The sequence below is a fragment of the Solanum verrucosum genome, unplaced genomic scaffold (assembly GCF_900185275.1).
Source record: "Solanum verrucosum unplaced genomic scaffold, falcon-dt-bn FXZP01000238.1, whole genome shotgun sequence".
Lineage (NCBI taxonomy): Eukaryota > Viridiplantae > Streptophyta > Magnoliopsida > Solanales > Solanaceae > Solanum > Solanum verrucosum.
The window spans coordinates 4,117,098-4,135,780 of record NW_026020630.1 but is presented as its reverse complement, the minus strand read 5'-3'; the positions used below and the strand labels follow the sequence as shown (position 1 = coordinate 4,135,780).

The 18,683-nt window shown below is 34.1% G+C and overlaps 3 protein-coding genes across 3 annotated transcripts; all 3 read left to right on the top strand.

The window, feature by feature from the left end:
* The first annotated feature begins 1,795 nt into the window (after positions 1-1,795).
* Positions 1,796-8,806, top strand: LOC125811732 (citrate synthase, glyoxysomal-like). Its single transcript, XM_049491270.1, has 13 exons — positions 1,796-2,210; positions 2,899-3,079; positions 3,500-3,585; positions 4,420-4,524; positions 5,322-5,384; positions 5,548-5,657; positions 5,894-6,013; positions 6,084-6,159; positions 6,298-6,371; positions 6,464-6,584; positions 7,924-8,021; positions 8,098-8,221; positions 8,493-8,806. Exons 1-13 carry the CDS (start codon positions 1,956-1,958, stop codon positions 8,622-8,624), a joined length of 1,545 nt encoding a protein of 514 aa, XP_049347227.1. The 5' UTR covers positions 1,796-1,955; the 3' UTR covers positions 8,625-8,806.
* Positions 8,807-8,981: 175 nt separating this feature from the next.
* Positions 8,982-10,064, top strand: LOC125811739 (putative F-box protein At1g32420). The gene has a single exon (XM_049491277.1). It carries the CDS (start codon positions 8,982-8,984, stop codon positions 10,062-10,064), a length of 1,083 nt encoding a protein of 360 aa, XP_049347234.1.
* Positions 10,065-11,151: 1,087 nt separating this feature from the next.
* LOC125811733 (probable sugar phosphate/phosphate translocator At1g06470) lies at positions 11,152-17,400 on the top strand. The gene is made up of 11 exons (XM_049491271.1): positions 11,152-11,752; positions 12,264-12,433; positions 13,001-13,086; positions 13,416-13,465; positions 13,760-13,827; positions 15,303-15,403; positions 15,549-15,561; positions 15,938-16,122; positions 16,282-16,368; positions 16,663-16,757; positions 17,283-17,400. The coding sequence occupies exons 1-11, from the start codon at positions 11,196-11,198 to the stop codon at positions 17,398-17,400; spliced, it is 1,530 nt and encodes a 509-aa protein (XP_049347228.1). The 5' UTR covers positions 11,152-11,195.
* Positions 17,401-18,683: the final 1,283 nt, after the last annotated feature.

The following is an 18,683-nucleotide window of genomic DNA, read 5'->3' as shown; positions in this document are numbered from 1 at the left end:
TCTATACCCAATTCAGCTTTAATTGCTGAAATAAGATTCACAAGCGAAATATTTTCACAAACCACTATACCATCACTTATGTATTGTTCGTATCTAACATCGCTTTCCCATGATCCAGAATGCCTTAACAAGATCGAAATATTCATGTCGAATCTTCACAAAATAGCGTTCCAAATTTGAGAGAGATAAATCTTTTATTGTTTTTTCGAAAAACAGGGAGAACGTTAGAGGATTAAAAAAAGTAAAAAATAAGCGTGATTTGAAATTAAAAAAAAATATTCAGTTAGACGATTATGAACTATTGATTAGTTGAAGGAAGAAACGTAACCGTGATTTGTGGGAGACAATTATAATTTCAGTTTTTAATCCCTTTTTTAACGCCTTAAACTGATAACAATAACTTACTAATTTAAGTATCAGCGCGTTAGAAATTAAAGTATCAACGCTCCTTTATTATGTATCCGGAAAACACTAAATAAGAGATTTTTGGTAATTAATGAAAGAGTAGGGAAAGGAAGTAATTTCTTTCCTATACTATGTCATTTGCCTAATTTTTACCAAAAAGAAACAGAAAAGGGATACTTGGGCCTCAAAAGATCCACTAGAAATAGCACAAAAAGAAACAAAAAAGGAGTCAAAATAAAAGCTTAAAAAAAAGAAAAATAATTTCATTTTTTTTGGGAAACGTGAGTGGAATTAGTACAAGACGATACATAGTATTTAATTTCCCCCTTCACCCAATAGGAGAGTAGGATATTATATCCACGAAACGTTGATTATTTTGTGCATCCCAAGATAATCGCTTGCGTTACGTCACTACTTATGAAATTATTTCTCGTTTCATTTTATGTAACATCCTATTTTTTAGTCCATATTCAAAAAAATAATTTAACTTTAAAATTATTTTTATTCTTAATAAAATAATTTATAATTATTCAATCATCTAATTTAATTTTAGATCACGAATTTTTTTTAAAAAATAAAAAATTCCTAAATGTACGAATAAAACGGTACGTAATACATGAAAAAGGAAAATATAACAATAGTTCAAGCACAAAAAACATTTTTAATACTATTCTGGTGAGGTCCACCAATGACCTTATCTGCCAGCGCAATCGTGTGCCGAAATTTTCCCCAAACAAAAAAATATAAAGAATGAGCACATTAAGGAATTAATTGATTAGATTAACACATTGTTTATGACATTAAAGAAGTTAAACTACATTAACAAAACACTTAAATTTAATTATATCACACTTAATATTTCTATCCTTGTTAATGTAACTCGTGAGTTAATTCTACTCTTCCTCTAATCAGAGTAATCTTGATGTTAGTTTAACTAGATTAAATAATTTCATCCTTTAAGTACTCGTACAAAAAGATAATTATATACCCATGTCTCTATTATGTCTCGTTTTATATGTAGTGAATTATAAATAACTTTTATTTTGATATTTGATATATGATATAATTATGTGTAAAAAAATAAATAGGGAATGCTAAATAGCCAAAAAATTTGATCAGAATATGGTTAGAAAATTAAAAAGTCTATAATATCCTTTTTATTTTAAAACAAATTGATTTTTTTTCATTTTTTAATTAAAATATATTAAAATTAAAAGGATAAAAATTTTCAAAAAAGTAAAATAAAATAATGTAAAATATGTTATTTTATCTGACAAAATTTTCTGGCCAAAATGATTTTTCCAAATAAATATTTGGATAAACATTATAAAATACTCCCTGCCACGTTGCAAAAAAAAGAAAAAAAAAGAAGAAGAAGTCAGATCGGACCATTTTCCCAGTAATTCACCACAAATTACTAATCAATGTTCAATTTGCAAAACCAAGATCAATAAATTCACACACATATAAATAAAAAACGAACACAAGATCAATTCATTTCAAATCAAACACCAGAAAAAAAATTCGAAGAAAATAGAAGAAGCATTCTAATGGAGAACGGGAATTCTTCAGCAGTTGCTCGAGGGAGATTGGCGGTGCTTTCAGCTCACCTAGCAGCTTCACTCAACGTCTCCGATTTAACAACCTTCAAACTTCTAGAAACTTCCGGTGTATCCGCCGTTTCCGGCGTTGCACCTCCGCCGAATCTAAAAGGTGCGTTGACGATCATCGATGAGCGGACCGGTAAGAAGTATCCGGTTCAGGTTTCAGAGGATGGCACTATCAAAGCCACCGACTTGAAGAAGGTAAATCATTAAATTCTGAATCTTCGGATGTGCTTTTCTTCCATTTGAATTTTGATCTCTGTTTACGATAATTACGGTTTCTATAGCTATTATTGACTGTGCTAGCTCAAGTAATATTTCGTGTTGTTTTTTAAAATTCAAACTCGCTTATGCTTTTCGTTGGCAGTGTGATTGTATACCTGTAGGTTGAGACAGATCTAGAATTTCAAACCGGTGCACATACATGTCTTTAGATTTTTTTTTAAATGACATATATATACAGTTAGAATGCTAGGGAATGGCTTTATGTTGTATCCATCTCTGCCTAGAGGCATATGCGCAATAGAATAGTGTGTAATTGTTTTAGGAATCGGGATACTGTAGACTAATTGCGAGCAAATTGCATGGAAAAGAAGGGAGTTTTTCTTGTTGTATTCTTCGAAATCCAGGCACAGATACTCAGTGGATGTTATTTGTGGTTGTTTAATGATCTATGCAACTCTCTCCGTTCCTTTTTAGTTGTCATGTTGCGTTTTTCCATATCAATCTGTTGAAAAATACATCTTTAGTCAAAGTTCATATCAGTTGACTCTCAAAAAGGAAACTATGACAACTAAAAAGGAATAGAGGGAGTAATTGGTTAAGCCTGTATGTTGCTTTGTATCTTTCCTGAAAATGTTTGTTAATTTTTGGTATAATTGTTTTGCAGATAACAACAGGACAGAATGATAAGGGTCTTAAGCTTTATGATCCAGGCTATCTCAACACGGCACCTGTTAGGTCATCAATATGTTATATTGATGGTGATGCCGGGATCCTTAGATATCGAGGCTACCCTATTGAAGAGCTGGCTGAGGGAAGTTCCTTCTTGGAAGTGGCATATCTTTTGTGTAAGTGTTTCTAATGATAATTTTGTATATATTTAAATTTCTACTGTGCTGGCAGATTCATCTTTATGGTGTCTAGAGTGATTTCTATGTGGAGTATAACGTCTCTTGAAATTTGTCGAAAAACAATGATTCAGCAAGGCCCAAAAATTGTAACAATGCTGAAGGTTTTTTCTGATATTATATGACAAATAAGGACAACAGATTTTTACTCAAACCTGTAGCATTTGAATAGAATTAAGATCATATCGGAATGAAGGCAGTAAAAGAATTAAATACTCCTTTCTTTTATTAATGCCGAGAAAAATAATGTCCCTCCCCCCTCCAACCAAAAAAAGGAGAATGAAATGAAAAACTATGTTGCTTCATACATCTAACTTCTCTGCTGGTCAAACTTTTCATTTGTGTTTATTGAAATTTCAGTGTATGGTAATTTACCATCTGAGAACCAGTTAGCAGACTGGGAGTTCACAGTTTCACAGCATTCAGCGGTTCCACAAGGACTCTTGGTGAGCTCATATTTTAGTTTTTTAAGAAAGCTTCAGTCAATTTTTATTCAGATTTGTCACTCGCAAATGATGAAAGATGAAAAGCTTTGAATTTTACTTAAATGATGAACTTAGGGTGCCTCTTTACTTATTTGGCATTGTCTGCACATGTTCTCCTCTCTCAAAAAGTTCATGGCCTTGGCATATGAAACCTCAGAAACACCATTGGCATTTCATAAATGCTTGGTTGCTCACCACATTGCCAAATTGGTCTCTGAGAAGACAGAACAGTACACTAATGAGAAGAAGGAAGCCTTTCCCTGTAGGTAGTAACTACTGCAATCTTTACCAAAACGGAGGAGATGCTGATGCCATATAATAAGAGAGAAGAGAAAAGAAGTTTGTATTATTGGTTGTAAAAGATATACAAGAAAGATCCTCAGATAGGAGTATAATAAAGTTTATCCTACATAATATAAGGAAAGTTCCCTGATTACAAGAATCCATAATTTTGGCACAACTTTAAGAACACTCCATAGTATTACCCAGGCAAATTTTTCCAAGCAACTGCACTAATCCTCTTAGCTTTAAGTGATGACGCACTTCACTAGTAGAAGGATAATGATAGTGCAAGGGGAGGAAGAACTCCTCCTAAATTGTCGCACAACCACTATTTAATCGTGCTTTATGCTTCTTTGTATATAGTGATGCCAGTTGTTTAATTATGGTCATTTAAGGTTGTACTCTGTCATTTAAACAATTGTGCAATCCTTTTTTGTAGTTTATGTGGTTGAGTGTTGAGTTCCTGCTTTTTTGTAGTTCCGGAATTTCTGAACAATTGAAATTGTGTTGCAGGATATCATACAGTCAATGCCCCATGATGCTCATCCAATGGGGGTTCTTGTCAGTGCAATGAGTGCTCTTTCCGTTTTTCATCCTGATGCAAATCCAGCTCTGAGAGTAAGCAACATTTTCAATTTTTCCCACATGAGGAACTGTTTGAGAGATATATCTTCTGTAGTCCAAGTTCCTATGTTTTACCCATATATTGTTGCTTCAGATGTCCCCTGATCTCATTTTGATTCCGTGAAATAAATTTAGCTTCTCTTTTCCAATTAAGGGATACTGCTTTATCATTGTCTTACCACCAAAGGTCCTTTGTAGTTGGCAAGAGGGTGGGTATCTGTTAGAGCGAGCTACTAGTGTTGCTCACCTTCATGGTTGTTAGAATCTGGAAACATATCCCAACTCTTTTTTCTTATTTCGTTGTGAAAATGGAAAAGAAACTATGTACACTCATAGCTCAAGTTGGATAAGTCAAATAGTTCAAATGAAAATCTTAAGGGCAATCTCTAGGGGGAAGGACAAGTATCTCTTACACAAAGTTGAACAGCTATATATCTTTCCTCCCCTCCTTTCCCTCTTTTGGATCACTGCTTAGCTTCTTTTATAAGTTAAAGAAGTCTTTCCTGGAGTACAACATAAATTGCTCCTCGTGTCCTGCTCAGTGGTTCATCTCAAAGAAATATTGTTAAAGGCCCTTCTAAACTCTGTATTTGGTTCATTAAGTAGCCAAGATTCTCAGCTAAGGGTCGAGAGAGAATAGATTGATTCACCTTCCGAAGTAGAGCAATGATAACTCTTGTTCAGTGTTCTCCCCTTATTTGACCTACTTTAATGATTATTTGCCATCAAGCTTTTGGATTGTAACATTATATTTTTGATGATTCTGATCATTTGTATCTTTGTTCACTCAGGGACAGGATATATACAAGTCTAAACAAGTGAGAGATAAACAAATAGTTCGGATCCTTGGCAAGGTTATTTTCCTTTCATTCAAACTTTTCTTTTGATTGCCTAAAAACTTCTAAGAGTTTTGAACTATGATATCACGCTGAAGCTTGATGTATGGGCTTTGTGATCGTTGTCTAAATAAATGTAACGGTACCCAGTGGTAACAAGCATTATTTGTTGTATTTGCAGGCACCTACAATTGCTACAGCTGCTTACTTAAGAATGGCTGGCAGGCCACCTGTCCTTCCATCCAACAATCTCTCTTATGCGGAGAACTTCTTGTACATGCTAGATTCATTGTATGTTCTATTTCTCTACTTTGCGTTATTTTGTATATGAAGTTCTGAGTGATTCCTAAATTGGATAGAAGTAGCAATCCTGGTTCTTATTAGCCATGGCATCATTGTACATACTGTGGCTTATCATAAAAATCAACATGTCTGTGCACTATTTTGAATCTTGTTACATTTGCATCACATTCAGCTTCAATTCTTCATAGCCAGCAAATTAAAAGCTTTTTTACTTAAACTTGCAGAGGTAATAGGTCTTACAAACCCAATCCTCGACTTGCTCGTGTGCTCGATATTCTCTTCATATTACATGCAGAACATGAAATGAATTGCTCTACAGCTGCGGCACGTCATCTTGCTTCAAGGTAGCCATCTTTATTGCACAGACAATAGCACTAAGATTTACTTGACTTATACACCAATGGTTGTGTGCAGTGGAGTTGATGTATACACAGCATTAGCAGGAGCAGTGGGAGCTTTGTATGGCCCTCTCCATGGGGGTGCCAATGAGGTAAAATGTTGCTATAGCAAGTAATGAGTATGTATAGAGGAGCTTCATCTTTTATGAGCTCTCTATCTTTATGTCTCTGAGATAACATTGTTTGGTGTTATATTATGCTTGACAATGATGTTATTACATGGTTTACAGGCTGTGCTGAAGATGCTCAGTGAGATTGGAAGTGTTGAAAATATTCCAGAGTTCCTTGAGGGTGTCAAGAATAGGTGCTTATTTTCTGATAATTATTGTTGTAACATCCAGGATTATCTAATTCATTTTTGACCATTTGAGTTTCCTTGTACCTCTATCCCTTCAGGAAACGGAAGATGTCTGGTTTTGGGCACCGTGTCTACAAAAATTATGATCCCAGAGCAAAAGTCATCAAGACGCTGGCTGATGAAGTATTTTCTATTGTGGGTCGCGATCCTTTAATTGAGGTAAGGTGTCTTTGCTTCTAAAAGGATTGTATTTTTCTTGGTCCAGCTGATGTTCCCAAAGGACACATTCCATTTAAATAATTTTTTCCAGCATTCTAGAAGTAACAGGATATTTAGCATCCATGTTTAAGCTCCTCATGGACTTCATATTTTCTTGAATTTCAGAAGAACCTAAAACATTAAAATTGGTGCTAAAACTAATATAGTGGGGTTCGTTTCAAGAACAGTTGAAACTTTTTTTTTTTCTGGAAAATCTTTTCTAGTTTATGCAAAGGTTTAGGAGAAAAGTCAATTTTTTTCTCAACCAAATACCACTAGAGAATAGTTTTTGATTCAAAAGTTGAAAGCAATTCCGGAAGTGTTCTGCAATAACTGAATTTTCTCTAATAGTGTTTGGCTGCAAAGCTTTTTGAGGAAATTGGAGAAGTTCTTTTGAAAAAAATGTCAACTCATTTTGCAAATAAGCGCAATTATTTCAGCAGTATGGCCAGAAGAAGCAACTTTAAGAAAGCTAACTACTCTCAGTTTGTTGCATTTATGCTTAAAATATAATATGTGCACTGCATACTCAGTGGTTGGTTTTGGCTTGGTCTCCAATAGGGTTATACCCTTGTTGTTTTAGTTCAGTTTCACAAAAAACTGATAAACTGAATTTCAGTTATTTAAGCTATATCACAATTACAACAGTAATAAACCACCTTCCCAGTACGTTCTTCTGTGGTTACCTTTAAACAAACCCACTAAAATCCTTTCTTCTTGGTTCCTCGGTTATTTGAAAGCAGCATCACTTTTTCTTTGTTGTTCAGAAAGCCATCAAGCTTCCTTCCCTACTATTTATGCATCCATATGAAGTCTTTGTTCCTTTCTTCTTCCGGCAATTTTCAAATTAACAAAAGTCAGATCATTTAAGGTAGCTAAAATTATTTCTCTTGGGTTCTCCACTGTTGATTTAACTGGACGATCTCCTTTATTTTTTTAATGTCGGAGATTCAAGCAGATTGGATATTTTGAGCACGTCTCTATCCTACAATGGCATTGAGTGTGCCTGTAAGCACTAGTTACTATGTGGAAGAGGTGGTAGAATCTCATTTCTCTGAAATATGAAATTTATATGTCAAAATTGAGAAAAATGTCTTCACAGAAGATGAGATAGGCTACAAGTATTGTGGTAGGTAACACAGTCATAGAGCATTTGATGCCACCACCCAGATTTATTGTATCTGGCATGCTGGTTAAATCTGTGCAACTATAAATCCTCGCATGAATGTAATGATGGGATATGAACTACTTCCGCTCAATGATCCAATATGGTTCTCACATTTTTTCATACTACGTTCAGGTTGCTGTTGCTCTGGAAAAAGCTGCACTCTCAGATGAGTACTTTGTAAAACGGAAGCTGTATCCAAATGTTGATTTCTACTCTGGTTTAATTTACAGGTAAGCATAAACTCAGATGAATCTTTTCATTATCAAGAATGATAACTCTAATGAATAATATTTTTTTATGAATTAGGGCAATGGGATTTCCAACAGAATTCTTTCCTGTCTTGTTTGCAATTCCTCGGATGGCCGGTTACTTGTCTCATTGGAAAGAGTCCCTTGATGATCCTGATACCAAGATTATGAGACCCGCACAGGTAAAGTCACTGGCTTGATTTTCAATCTTGGTGTACATTTTATGGTAAACTGCTTAGTACTTGGTTGTGCCAATCCAAAATCATTGGATTTTCGAGTCTTCCCTCATTGTGCTCGGCTATGTCGACATCTGAAAGAATACAGAAGATATAAAGCTGCTCCTTTAGAACCTAATGAGTTTTGTTTAGGAACTAAAAAAGGTTTTGGTTACTTTACTGGAGTCTGCTTATATCCCTGAGCGAAGTCCATAGTCTTAAAACTTCCTCCTTTCAGGTGTATACTGGTGTATGGATGCGTCACTATATGCCTCTCAAAGAACGATCACCACATTCCGAAGCAGACAAGCTCGGTCATGTGTCCGTCTCCAATGCCACCAAACGACGATTGGCTGGTTCAGGGGCCTAAGGCTTCCTTCAAGGTTCACTTATATTTAATATAAGAAAAATAAATGATATTTTTTTCTTCCCCATGAGAAGTAAACTTGTCTTGAACATGATTAGATTCTCACACACACAAAGCAGATGTATTCGGATGAATTTTTGTGTCTCCGTTTCCCAAAATAATAAGCTTTTAGTCTTCACAAGTAACAAATTTGCATCCTCCCCTTATTTCCTAGTCCTACAATGATATGGAATGTACCTAATTATAGTAACTTTTAACTTAAACCTTATCCAGCTCAAAAAAGCATTTATACGATTGTTATATATTTCATTCTTTAGGTCTCACTTTTCACTTACTATAATCAATCACAATCAAATATTCATGGAAGATTACAACTATATTGTAGCATGCATACCAGGCGAACTTGTCATTGAAATTCTGAAAAAGCTTCCTGCTAAGTCTTTAATGAAGTTTAAATGCGTTTCGAAATCCTTTTACTCTCTTATATCAGATCCTTTTTTCATTGAATCACATCAAAAAAGTTATATAACTCAATTCTTCGTAAATCGTCCAAGAATGACATATTATAGATTATCAAAAAGTGAAGAACGTGATGAAGACTTAGCTACTTGTCCCCTTGAATACTTAGATCAATCATGTTTTCAAAATCTTAGGTATATGCAATCAACCAATGGCCTAGTTTGTCTATGGAATGATCTTGGAGACATTGCTATTTGCAATCCTTTCATAAAACAACATGTCTTTCTTCCTTGTCAACTACATAAGGGAAGTACGTTTTACGCAATTGGTTTTGATACTACCACCAAAAGACATAAAGTATTCAACGCAGAAATCTTTCGAGGTGGTAAATTGATATGTTCGATTTTCACCATTGGTATAGACAAATCGTGGAGAGAGGTTTCTAGTTACATCAATTTTCGTCCTACGGATGACAATTGTGTTTGTATCGATGGAGTCATTTATTTCGTAAATAATTACATACGTGACATAGTTGCATTCAGTGTTGTTGATGAAAAATTCATTAGAAGAATTCCATTCCCTATTAATGAATGGCCATTGAGGTTGTTCAACTTTACTCCACTATTAGTAGAAACAAAGGGACAAGTTGCAATTTTAGGTCATGTATATTTTAATTTTGGCAAAATTGCTTTATACATTCTCAATGGTACTAGTGAAATTGAGCCATGGGTGAAACATACAATTGAGTTACCATTAGAATTCAAAAAAATAACTCATTCTTTTTGTTTTTTATTAACCACCAATCCAAAAGGAGACATATTGTCAATTCCAGAGATTAAGAATCCACCATTGTTCTTATATGACAATGAAAAGAAAGAATGGAGAATAGTTGCAAGAAATAGAATTTATGGACAAAATTTCCATATTCAAGATGGGGCTCAAATTTACCTAAATCTTGTGGAGAGTATTTGGTCCTTGAAATAATTTCTACGACGAGTCAAGGATTTGCTGGGAGTTTCGAATCAAAGAAGAGGCAGATCAAAATAGTTCCTCTAGTTTAAAATTCTTATGTACTTTTATTTATTTATGTAGAAATAGTATTAGATTACGTATTTCTATTTATTTATGAAGAAAACATATCAATTTTATGTTTTTTTAAAAAATTATTTATGAAGAAAAAGTATCAATTTTATGTACTTTTTTTTAATGATGAAATAGTATTAGACTACGTATTTTTATTTGTTTATGAAGAAAAAGTATCAGTTTACGTAGTTTTGTTTATTTATGAAGAAATAGTATCGTAAATTGTTATACACACCAAAAATTGCTGTACAAATCTCTATCCTAACAAAAAAGAGTCTTGCTAAATCCTATTTTTTTTTTTACCATAATTGAGTTTTTTTTCTAAAAAGGAAAACATAAGGTTTTTATATTTGACTAGTCTTTTTCTTATAGGAAAAAAATATGATTCAATAAATGGAGGTTCATTCCTTCTAACTCCAAATTACTCAAAACAATTCAAAACAACTTCAATTTATATTTATGGCCAAACATAACTTCAAATTATCTTTTCACTTTAAAAATAAAAATTGTTATGCCCTATAGATAATTTCGAATTATTTCATTTCTAGATCACCATTAATGCAAAAAAAAGAAGAAGGTGAAATTACAATACAAGACCCCTTCCCCCACCCCTCCCAATACCCCTACCCCACCCCGTCTCATCTACTAACGGAAATTAACGGATCAAATCACAATCTTTCACTTTCTTATTCTGATCACCTTTGCATGTTTTTATCCTTAATCTTTAATCACTATTCTTAATCTTTTGCTTAATTGCATTCTTCAGCATACATGCATCATGTTTGATCCCTATTAATCTTCTTTTTTTCCCCCTTTTTTGTTGGATCAATTAAACTTCTTTTCTTTTTTCAGATTCTGCAAATCTAAAGGGAATTCTTCCTTTAAATCTAAACTTTATATTTTTTTTCCCAAATTCTTTCCATTTTGATACATCTAAAATTGTTTAACACAACCCCTTTTATACATTTTTTACAAATTTCAAATTTTCAAGAATCCCCTGTTTTTTTATGACTCTGTTTGTTAACAAATGAGATGGTAGAAAGTGATTCAAGTAAAGAAAATATTGAGGAAAGTAGTAAAAGTGACAAATTATGGAGCAAAGATAATTTATCTTCAATTTGTCATAGAGACCCTTCATTTTCTGGTTGGTTTGATGAACATGGCACTCTTCATTCATCTCAATTAGTCAATAGACATAATGGAGATGATTTCGATTTCGAATGTTCAAAGGGGAAAGAAATCAATGTCTCTATTGGTACTGAGACAAATCAACATAGTAGTAGTAGTAGTAGTAGTAACTTTAAGCATAGGATGAGGGGTAGTGGTGGTGGTGGAGATTTTGGTAGTGGAGAAGATAGGTATGTTCCGTTTGACGTGGAGAATGGTTCATCGAGTCATCGAGGATCTATTGATGATGATATCGAATGTGGTGATAGTGATGATGATGATGATGATGATAATCACTCAACTTTCTCGGATTACCATGACTCACCACAGCTAGTTTCAAAGAATGGTGTTGCTGAAATTGATGTGTTGAAGACATTTTTCTTTATACTTGTATGGTATTGTGTCAGCTTGTTCTTGACATTGTAAGTATTGAATTTCGTCGCGTTTTGTCCTTTTTTTCATTGATGTGTATTGAATTATTTGTAGTAATGATTATATATTAGAGATTCGTATGCCAGTAGAAAATGTCGAGAACTTTTTATTTCGTAAAATGTTGGCCTAAGATGAATTGAGATGGGGAACATGACCAATGAGGACTGAGACGTAGTAGTTATTGTTGTTGTTTTTATGTATTGAAGCTTCAGAAATTTTATAGTCATGCTTATACGGTTACTTTAGGTCCTATGCTTTCTAGGCATCATTTCGTCCTATATATTAGAGATTCTTATGCCAGTAGGGAATATAGAGAACTTCTAGTGCTTTTCATTTTTTATTTTTATTTCGTAAAGTGTTGTCCTGAGGTGAATTTAAGTGGGGAACGTGGTCACATATAGACGATCCCAGCTTGTTTTAGACTGAGACGTAATTGTTGTTGTTGTTTATTGAAGCTTAAAGGATGTTTTTGCTCTTCTCATGTGTTGACATGGGTAATAGGTACAATAAGAGTCTTCTTGGGGATAAACTAGGGAAGTTCCCTGCGCCTTTACTGATGAACACTGTGCACTTTGCGATGCAAGCTGTTTTGTCCAAGGCCATTACCGGGTTTTGGCATCAACGATTTCAACCTACAGTGATGATGTCTTGGAGAGACTATTCTTTGAAAGGTAACATTAAGACTAATAATTCCCTTTTTTCTTTGGTTACGATTGAGTAGAAAGCTAAAAGTATTTGAAAGGCATATGATAATATAGAGTAGGAAATATGTGTATAATGTGTATGCACTTGTCCAGTGGATTTATTTACGAAATGTACAAAGACGAGAGTAGGATTATTAAAGAGCTTGAATGTATGTGAATCTTATGAGTTGACAGCTTCAATTAGCTATAACATGTGATGTAGTTAAGCCACATGTTACACTTATTAGCTCATTACTGATATATCGACAATGGTTTCTACCGAACTTTTTTTGTACACAAATAGAGGCAGTTCCTATTATGTATGAGAATCTCGATTTTGTTCAAGTTAGCACAGCTGCTTGAAGTTCAATTTTTAGTTCTTCTTGAGTTCAACATATATAATCTCTTTTGTCTTTCATTTCTAACCTTTATGTAGGAATTTTTTTCCACGATATCTTAATGTCATCTATAAATACTGGCTTTCAATATTATCCTGTTAATTGTTATACTCACTTCTTAACAACTAATACAATAGACGGCCTTCGCCTTTTACAGTTGTACCGACAGCTCTTACAACAGCAATGGATGTGAACCTCAGCAATGCATCCCTTGTTTTCATCTCAGTCACATTTGCCACTATGGTGTGTAACTCTTTCTCCTTAATTTGTTTTCGATCATACAGTTTCTGTCAATACTGATAGACTGCAACTTTCTTCAAAAATTGGGCTCTGAGAAAGCATGCTAGTTAAACTCGCGACCCTAACATTTATCGAGAGCTCTAGTATTTGCATTTATGTACCTTGGAATTTTAGCAGTCACTAGTGACATTCACAAATCTCTGCCACTAAAGTAAGTGTGAGCTTCAAGGGCCACTCAAATAATCGTCTATTATCGATAAGAATAACAGATTTCTTACTTTATTTTCTCCTTCCGTATTCTGGATTCCTAAATGCAATTTATGTCATTGCAGTGTAAATCTGCATCTCCCATCTTTCTCCTATTCTTCGCATTTGCTTTCAGGTACTACTTTTAATTACTGATCTATTATGTTTTATTGTGCTTTTTATTTGGGGGATATCCGGGCCAGAACCATCGTATTTCTACTTGATCCTTTATAATAGATGTACATCCAACAATATTATTCGTCAATGCGACTTTTTTTTTCCATATGAGGACTTAATAGAATGTGATTGTTAATTCGTTATGGACTAAAAACCTGAAAGCGTCTTTGAAATAACTATCTTTGATGAATACGGTACATTTGACGGGGCTCATATCTAAACTAAAAATATATGCCTCAATTATTTGTGGAAGGTTGGAGTCTCCAAGTGTAAAGCTACTGGGAATCATCTTGGTCATTTCTGTTGGGATACTATTAACAGGTATGTTCCATGCTTGCATTTAGTTGTCTTGGTATTGTTTTTCGTATTTTATATTCTCTTATATGCAAAAGTATTCACATTTTTCATCTTCATCTGTCATTTGTAAATCAAATCCATAACCTTCACTTGTGCACCAGATAAAACGTTTACTTTATCGTTCAATATTTTCTTGTTTCTAAATTTGTGATGACCATTTTGATTCTTTATCTTCTTAGGGATTGAATAGCCTTTTTTGTTTAGATACATAATGATGGGGTTGAAGATGCTTGGCTCTGCCGTGAACTGTTGGTTGTTGCTAAAAGATACTTTGAGGCTTTTAGTCAATATCGAATCACATTTTTGGCGTAAACTGTTGCTTTATCTTGAGAAGAGTGTCCTGAGGCTTTTGAGACTCATAAGACTATGTTTGACTAGACTCTTTGATACAAAAATAGCAGCTGACATGATTACGTTAAGTAGAATACTTGATTTAAGAAGAAAGAACAAATAAATACGAATAAATGAACAGAAACTGATGAGGAGTATGTTGGGAAAAGGCAAGCACAAAATAAATGTGCATGACATGGAAATAGCAGAAGAAAACCCAAGTCAAACTTTCCCTTCTATTTGAACCAAGAGAGGACAAAATAATGCAAGAATAAACACTGTTTGGGCAGGCAGCAAACAAATCAACCAAGCAAGAAAATAAATCAACACAAGACACCAAAGTTTAACGTGGAAAACCTCTTTGGTGTGAAGAGTAAAAACCACAAGGCCAAAGCTCCACTATAATCAACAAGAGTTACAAAAGTGTTCTCCAAAATGGCCACCAACAAAGTGCCAAGTAATGAGCAACACAACTACAAGATAGCACCAAAAACTAGAGAAATAAGAGAAGCAAAATCACCAAACCGCAGCTACTGTTCACGAGTTAAAATCTGGAGCTACAAGACTCCAAATCACCCTCTATCAGTTCTCAATCAAAGATTAAGTTGAAAGGAACAAGCTGTCCAAAAATCAGCTCAATCGGACAAGAAGCGAAGCGGGAATCGCAATTTGAAATTGGCTGCTAGGGCTTGTGCGAAAATCTGCACTTTCTCACTTTTCTCTCTATATGGCTGCTCTCTAACTCTTGTGATTCTTCTCAAAATAAGACCTAAAAGAAAGTCTTACATATGCACGATAATATTGGGCTTATGGGTAAAAGTGGGCTAGTCAAATTTGAGCTAAATTTATCCACAAAGGAAAGGAAGACCCAAAACCTTGAACTTTTATTTATCCACATAAAAAGGGAAAAAGGCCCAAAACCCAACAAAGTATACCGACTATAGAAGATAGTGAGGAAGAAATGGATTAAACTTACCCTTAATAATTTCCAATGCCTCACTGTTGCAGCCTATTGGAACTTGGAAGGAACAATACTATAGTCATTAATGCAAGACATAATGGTAAAAAATAGACGTGAAGTATACTGACTTTATTTTCTGATAATGCAGTTGCAAAGGAGACAGAATTTGAGTTTTGGGGATTTGTCTTTGTTATGCTTGCTGCAGTTATGTCTGGATTTCGCTGGACTATGACTCAGATTCTTCTGCAGGTTAGATTTTGTGACACTCGTTGCATTGTTATAATTTATTTCTCGTTCCGTTGTTTTGTCAATAGTATGTTTGCTTACTTTGTGTATTTTTCTGTTTGTTTTCCCATATCCAACTGGTTGTGCTGAACATAAAACTGGCATAAAGAAAGAAGCCTATGGTAAGGACTATGAACTCTTAGCAAATTTTGAACATTCTGGAGATGTTATTATCATCATCATTATTATTAGCAGTCGTAGCAGCAGCGACTGCACCACTACTTAGACTACATCAAATCTGATCATGTTTTAAAAGGGTAGTTCTATGCACGAAGCATCTCACATTCACGCAGGGTCCAAGGTAGGGCCACACCCCAAGAGGGTGTGATGTAGGCAGCTTATCCTGACACAAATGAGTGGTTGATTCCACAGCTCGAACCCTGCTTTGTCTTAATCCTAGTTTTGACCAAATTAATATGTTGAAAGTCGTTGATCCGTTATTTGTTTTATAGTTTGAGAATAAATTGTGTAATGAAATGCATGCTTTGGTTATTGCAGGTTTAAAAAATCCACTCACACTAATGAGCTATGTTACTCCAGTAATGACTCTTTCAACTGCTGTGTTGTCCCTTATTTTTGATCCGTGGCACGAATTCAGACACACCAATTACTTTGATACGTCATGGCATATAGCTAGAAGTTGTTTGTTGATGCTTTTTGGCGGAACTTTGGCTTTCTTTATGGTATGTATGTGTCTAAGCACTGGTATCAGTTCAATTTGTGGATTTTCCATCTCATAGTGAAAATGAAGCCTTCTAATAGGCTTAGTTCATTTAGAGATGATTATCAATTATTAAAGAACTTGGACGTACATACCAATAACTTCTTCATGCTTACCTCAGGTGTTGACGGAATATATTCTTGTGTCTATAACAAGTGCAGTAACAGTGACAATAGCGGGAGTTGTAAAGGAGGCGGTAACTATCTTGGTACGTCGTATAAACCTTGTAGGTTCAACCTTTAAAGTGTCTATCTATGTATTATGTCAAAGCAATTTTATGCACTTTTAAGTCCTATTTTTGCTGGTTGACCTCATATACTGAAGCTTACTTACCTCAAAGATATTGTACTATTCGAACACTGATAGGCTGAGATAGGACGTGGATTGCTTCAATCTTTGAATATTTTTCGATATTTGTCAAATTTCTATGGTCTATGGAGTCCATGTTTTCAACAATTTGTGTAATATAGCTGGTAATTGTGTAATTTGCTGCTCTGTTCAGGTTGCTGTATTTTATTTTCACGACGACTTCACCTGGATGAAAGGTTTCGGTCTCATGACGATAATGTTTGGTGTCAGTTTGTTTAACTGGTACAAGTAAGTGACTGAATCCTCATGTTCTAGCAAGAAGTTATCTCGTAATGTCTCGTTCTGCACTGACATTAAAACTAGATTACTGAACACAATATGTGTGTATTCTGTTTTATGTCATCAAATTATGATCCTCAGTTAGTAGACACCTTAACTTAGCCTCAACTGATCGAAGTAAACACTCCAACTTTGAGAATACGCATCTAGACACCTCAACTCGTCCCCACTGTGTCTCGTGGACACCTGACATTGACATGACAAATAGATTTTGGAGGTGTCTATGTTGATTGTTTTGTAAGTTGGGAGTGTTCAACTGACATAGTGGAAACGAGTTGAGGTGTCTGGATGTGCGTTCTCAAAGTTGGAGTGTTTAAACTGTTCCTAGCACTTTAGTCATCCTTAATCAAAACGACTATATGTTTACTTAAGCTATAGTAGTTCAATCAAATTGTTGATATCGAGCCATTTTTAGTCGAAAATGGGACTTTGGCATGTGTTGAAGTCGTAATTTTTCCAATTTTCATTACTCAGGTATGACAAAATACATAAAGGTAGCACAAGTGAAGATGAAATTGGATCACCATTAAGAAATGCAGCTACCAAGTATGTTATACTTGAAGAAATGGAATATCAAGACCATGGTCCTTGAAGTTTTACATATGACATTCCAACTACGCTGCGCTCTGATGGAGTTCTGTATTTGCAACAGAAGGAAGGGGACGAAAAAATGCGTAGATTTTTTAGCTAATGAAGGTCAATCGTATACATGAGGAGGATTTGTTAATCAAGGAAGATGGAGGAAGTTGAGTTTTTTCACCTAGTAAACTTTGAGACATGTTGCTTATAGAAGGGAAATATATTACTAAAAAAATAAGGCCAAACACATATGCAGACCCTTAAATTTGTCTCTAAATTTCATTTTGACACTCCAACTCAACCTTGTTCCATTTTAACCCTTCAACTCCAATTTTTATATTCCATTTTGGCACTTCTAAGTGATGTGGCAGAGAGTGTGCATCACACATTCTCTAAGAGAGTGAAAGCCCAAAAAAAGTATTTTTAAAAAAAATAATAAAAGATTACCCTTCAACTCTATTTCTTTTATGTACCATTTAACACAAAATACTAATTTTATGATTTCTTTATTTCTATATATGTTATTCAACTGTAATTTTGCATTTTAAAAATCGACGATCATCCGTTAATTAATGTAAAAAATTAAAACTGACGGATTATCATTGTTTTTTTTAATAAAAAAAGTAACAATTTCTTTTTAAGAGTTTTCCTATATTTTTGCGTGAAAAATAACCGACGAAAGTGCGTCGATTTCTTTCTTAAAATAATCAATGACAACTCAACGAAGTCGATCGAGTTTCAACATTTTTTGGTAGTGTTATTAATTAACAATGAACATGAGTTTTTTTTTTTTACTCGTATTTAATTAGTTGAATGAAAAATTAGAAAGCTAATATTTGAGTTAGTCCAAGTAGACTAGATATGAAAAAATATATATGTGATGTTATTTAAATTAACTAATTGTTTTTAAAAAAAAAACCAACACACTTTCGCAGATTATATTTTCACACAATAAAGTACATAAACTCTAAATTATTTTTTTTTAAAAAAAAAACAATGTTCATCCATTATTTTTTAACACAATAATGGCATGTGAAGTACACACATCTCACTTTGTTGGTTCTTTGGAAAGAAGTGCCAAAATGGAAATAAAAATTGGAGTTGAAGGGTTAAAATGGAACAAGGTTGAGTTGGAGTGCCAAAATGAAATTTAGGGACAAGTTTAAGGGTCTGCATATGTGTTTGACCAAAAAATAATGATATACATTTTTATACTTGGTAGAAATTTAACTTTTGAACTTTTCGTTTTACCCCTAAAGTTAGGGAGTGGAAGTTTGGTATTCAGCTCGAGATTTC

Bases quoted from the DNA above. Each gene is read 5' to 3' on its own strand.
- LOC125811732 (XM_049491270.1), top strand. From the start codon at position 1,956: ATGGAGAACGGGAATTCTTCAGCAGTTGCTCGAGGGAGATTGGCGGTG. The intron at 3,586-4,419 runs GTGAGCTCATAT...ATTGTGTTGCAG, and splicing joins CGGTTCCACAAGGACTCTTG to GATATCATACAGTCAATGCC. The intron at 8,222-8,492 runs GTAAAGTCACTG...TCCTCCTTTCAG, and splicing joins AGATTATGAGACCCGCACAG to GTGTATACTGGTGTATGGAT.
- LOC125811733 (XM_049491271.1), top strand. From the start codon at position 11,196: ATGGTAGAAAGTGATTCAAGTAAAGAAAATATTGAGGAAAGTAGTAAA. The intron at 13,466-13,759 runs GTACTACTTTTA...TATTTGTGGAAG, and splicing joins TTCTTCGCATTTGCTTTCAG to GTTGGAGTCTCCAAGTGTAA. The intron at 13,828-15,302 runs GTATGTTCCATG...CTGATAATGCAG, and splicing joins TGTTGGGATACTATTAACAG to TTGCAAAGGAGACAGAATTT.
- LOC125811739 (XM_049491277.1), top strand. From the start codon at position 8,982: ATGGAAGATTACAACTATATTGTAGCATGCATACCAGGCGAACTTGTC.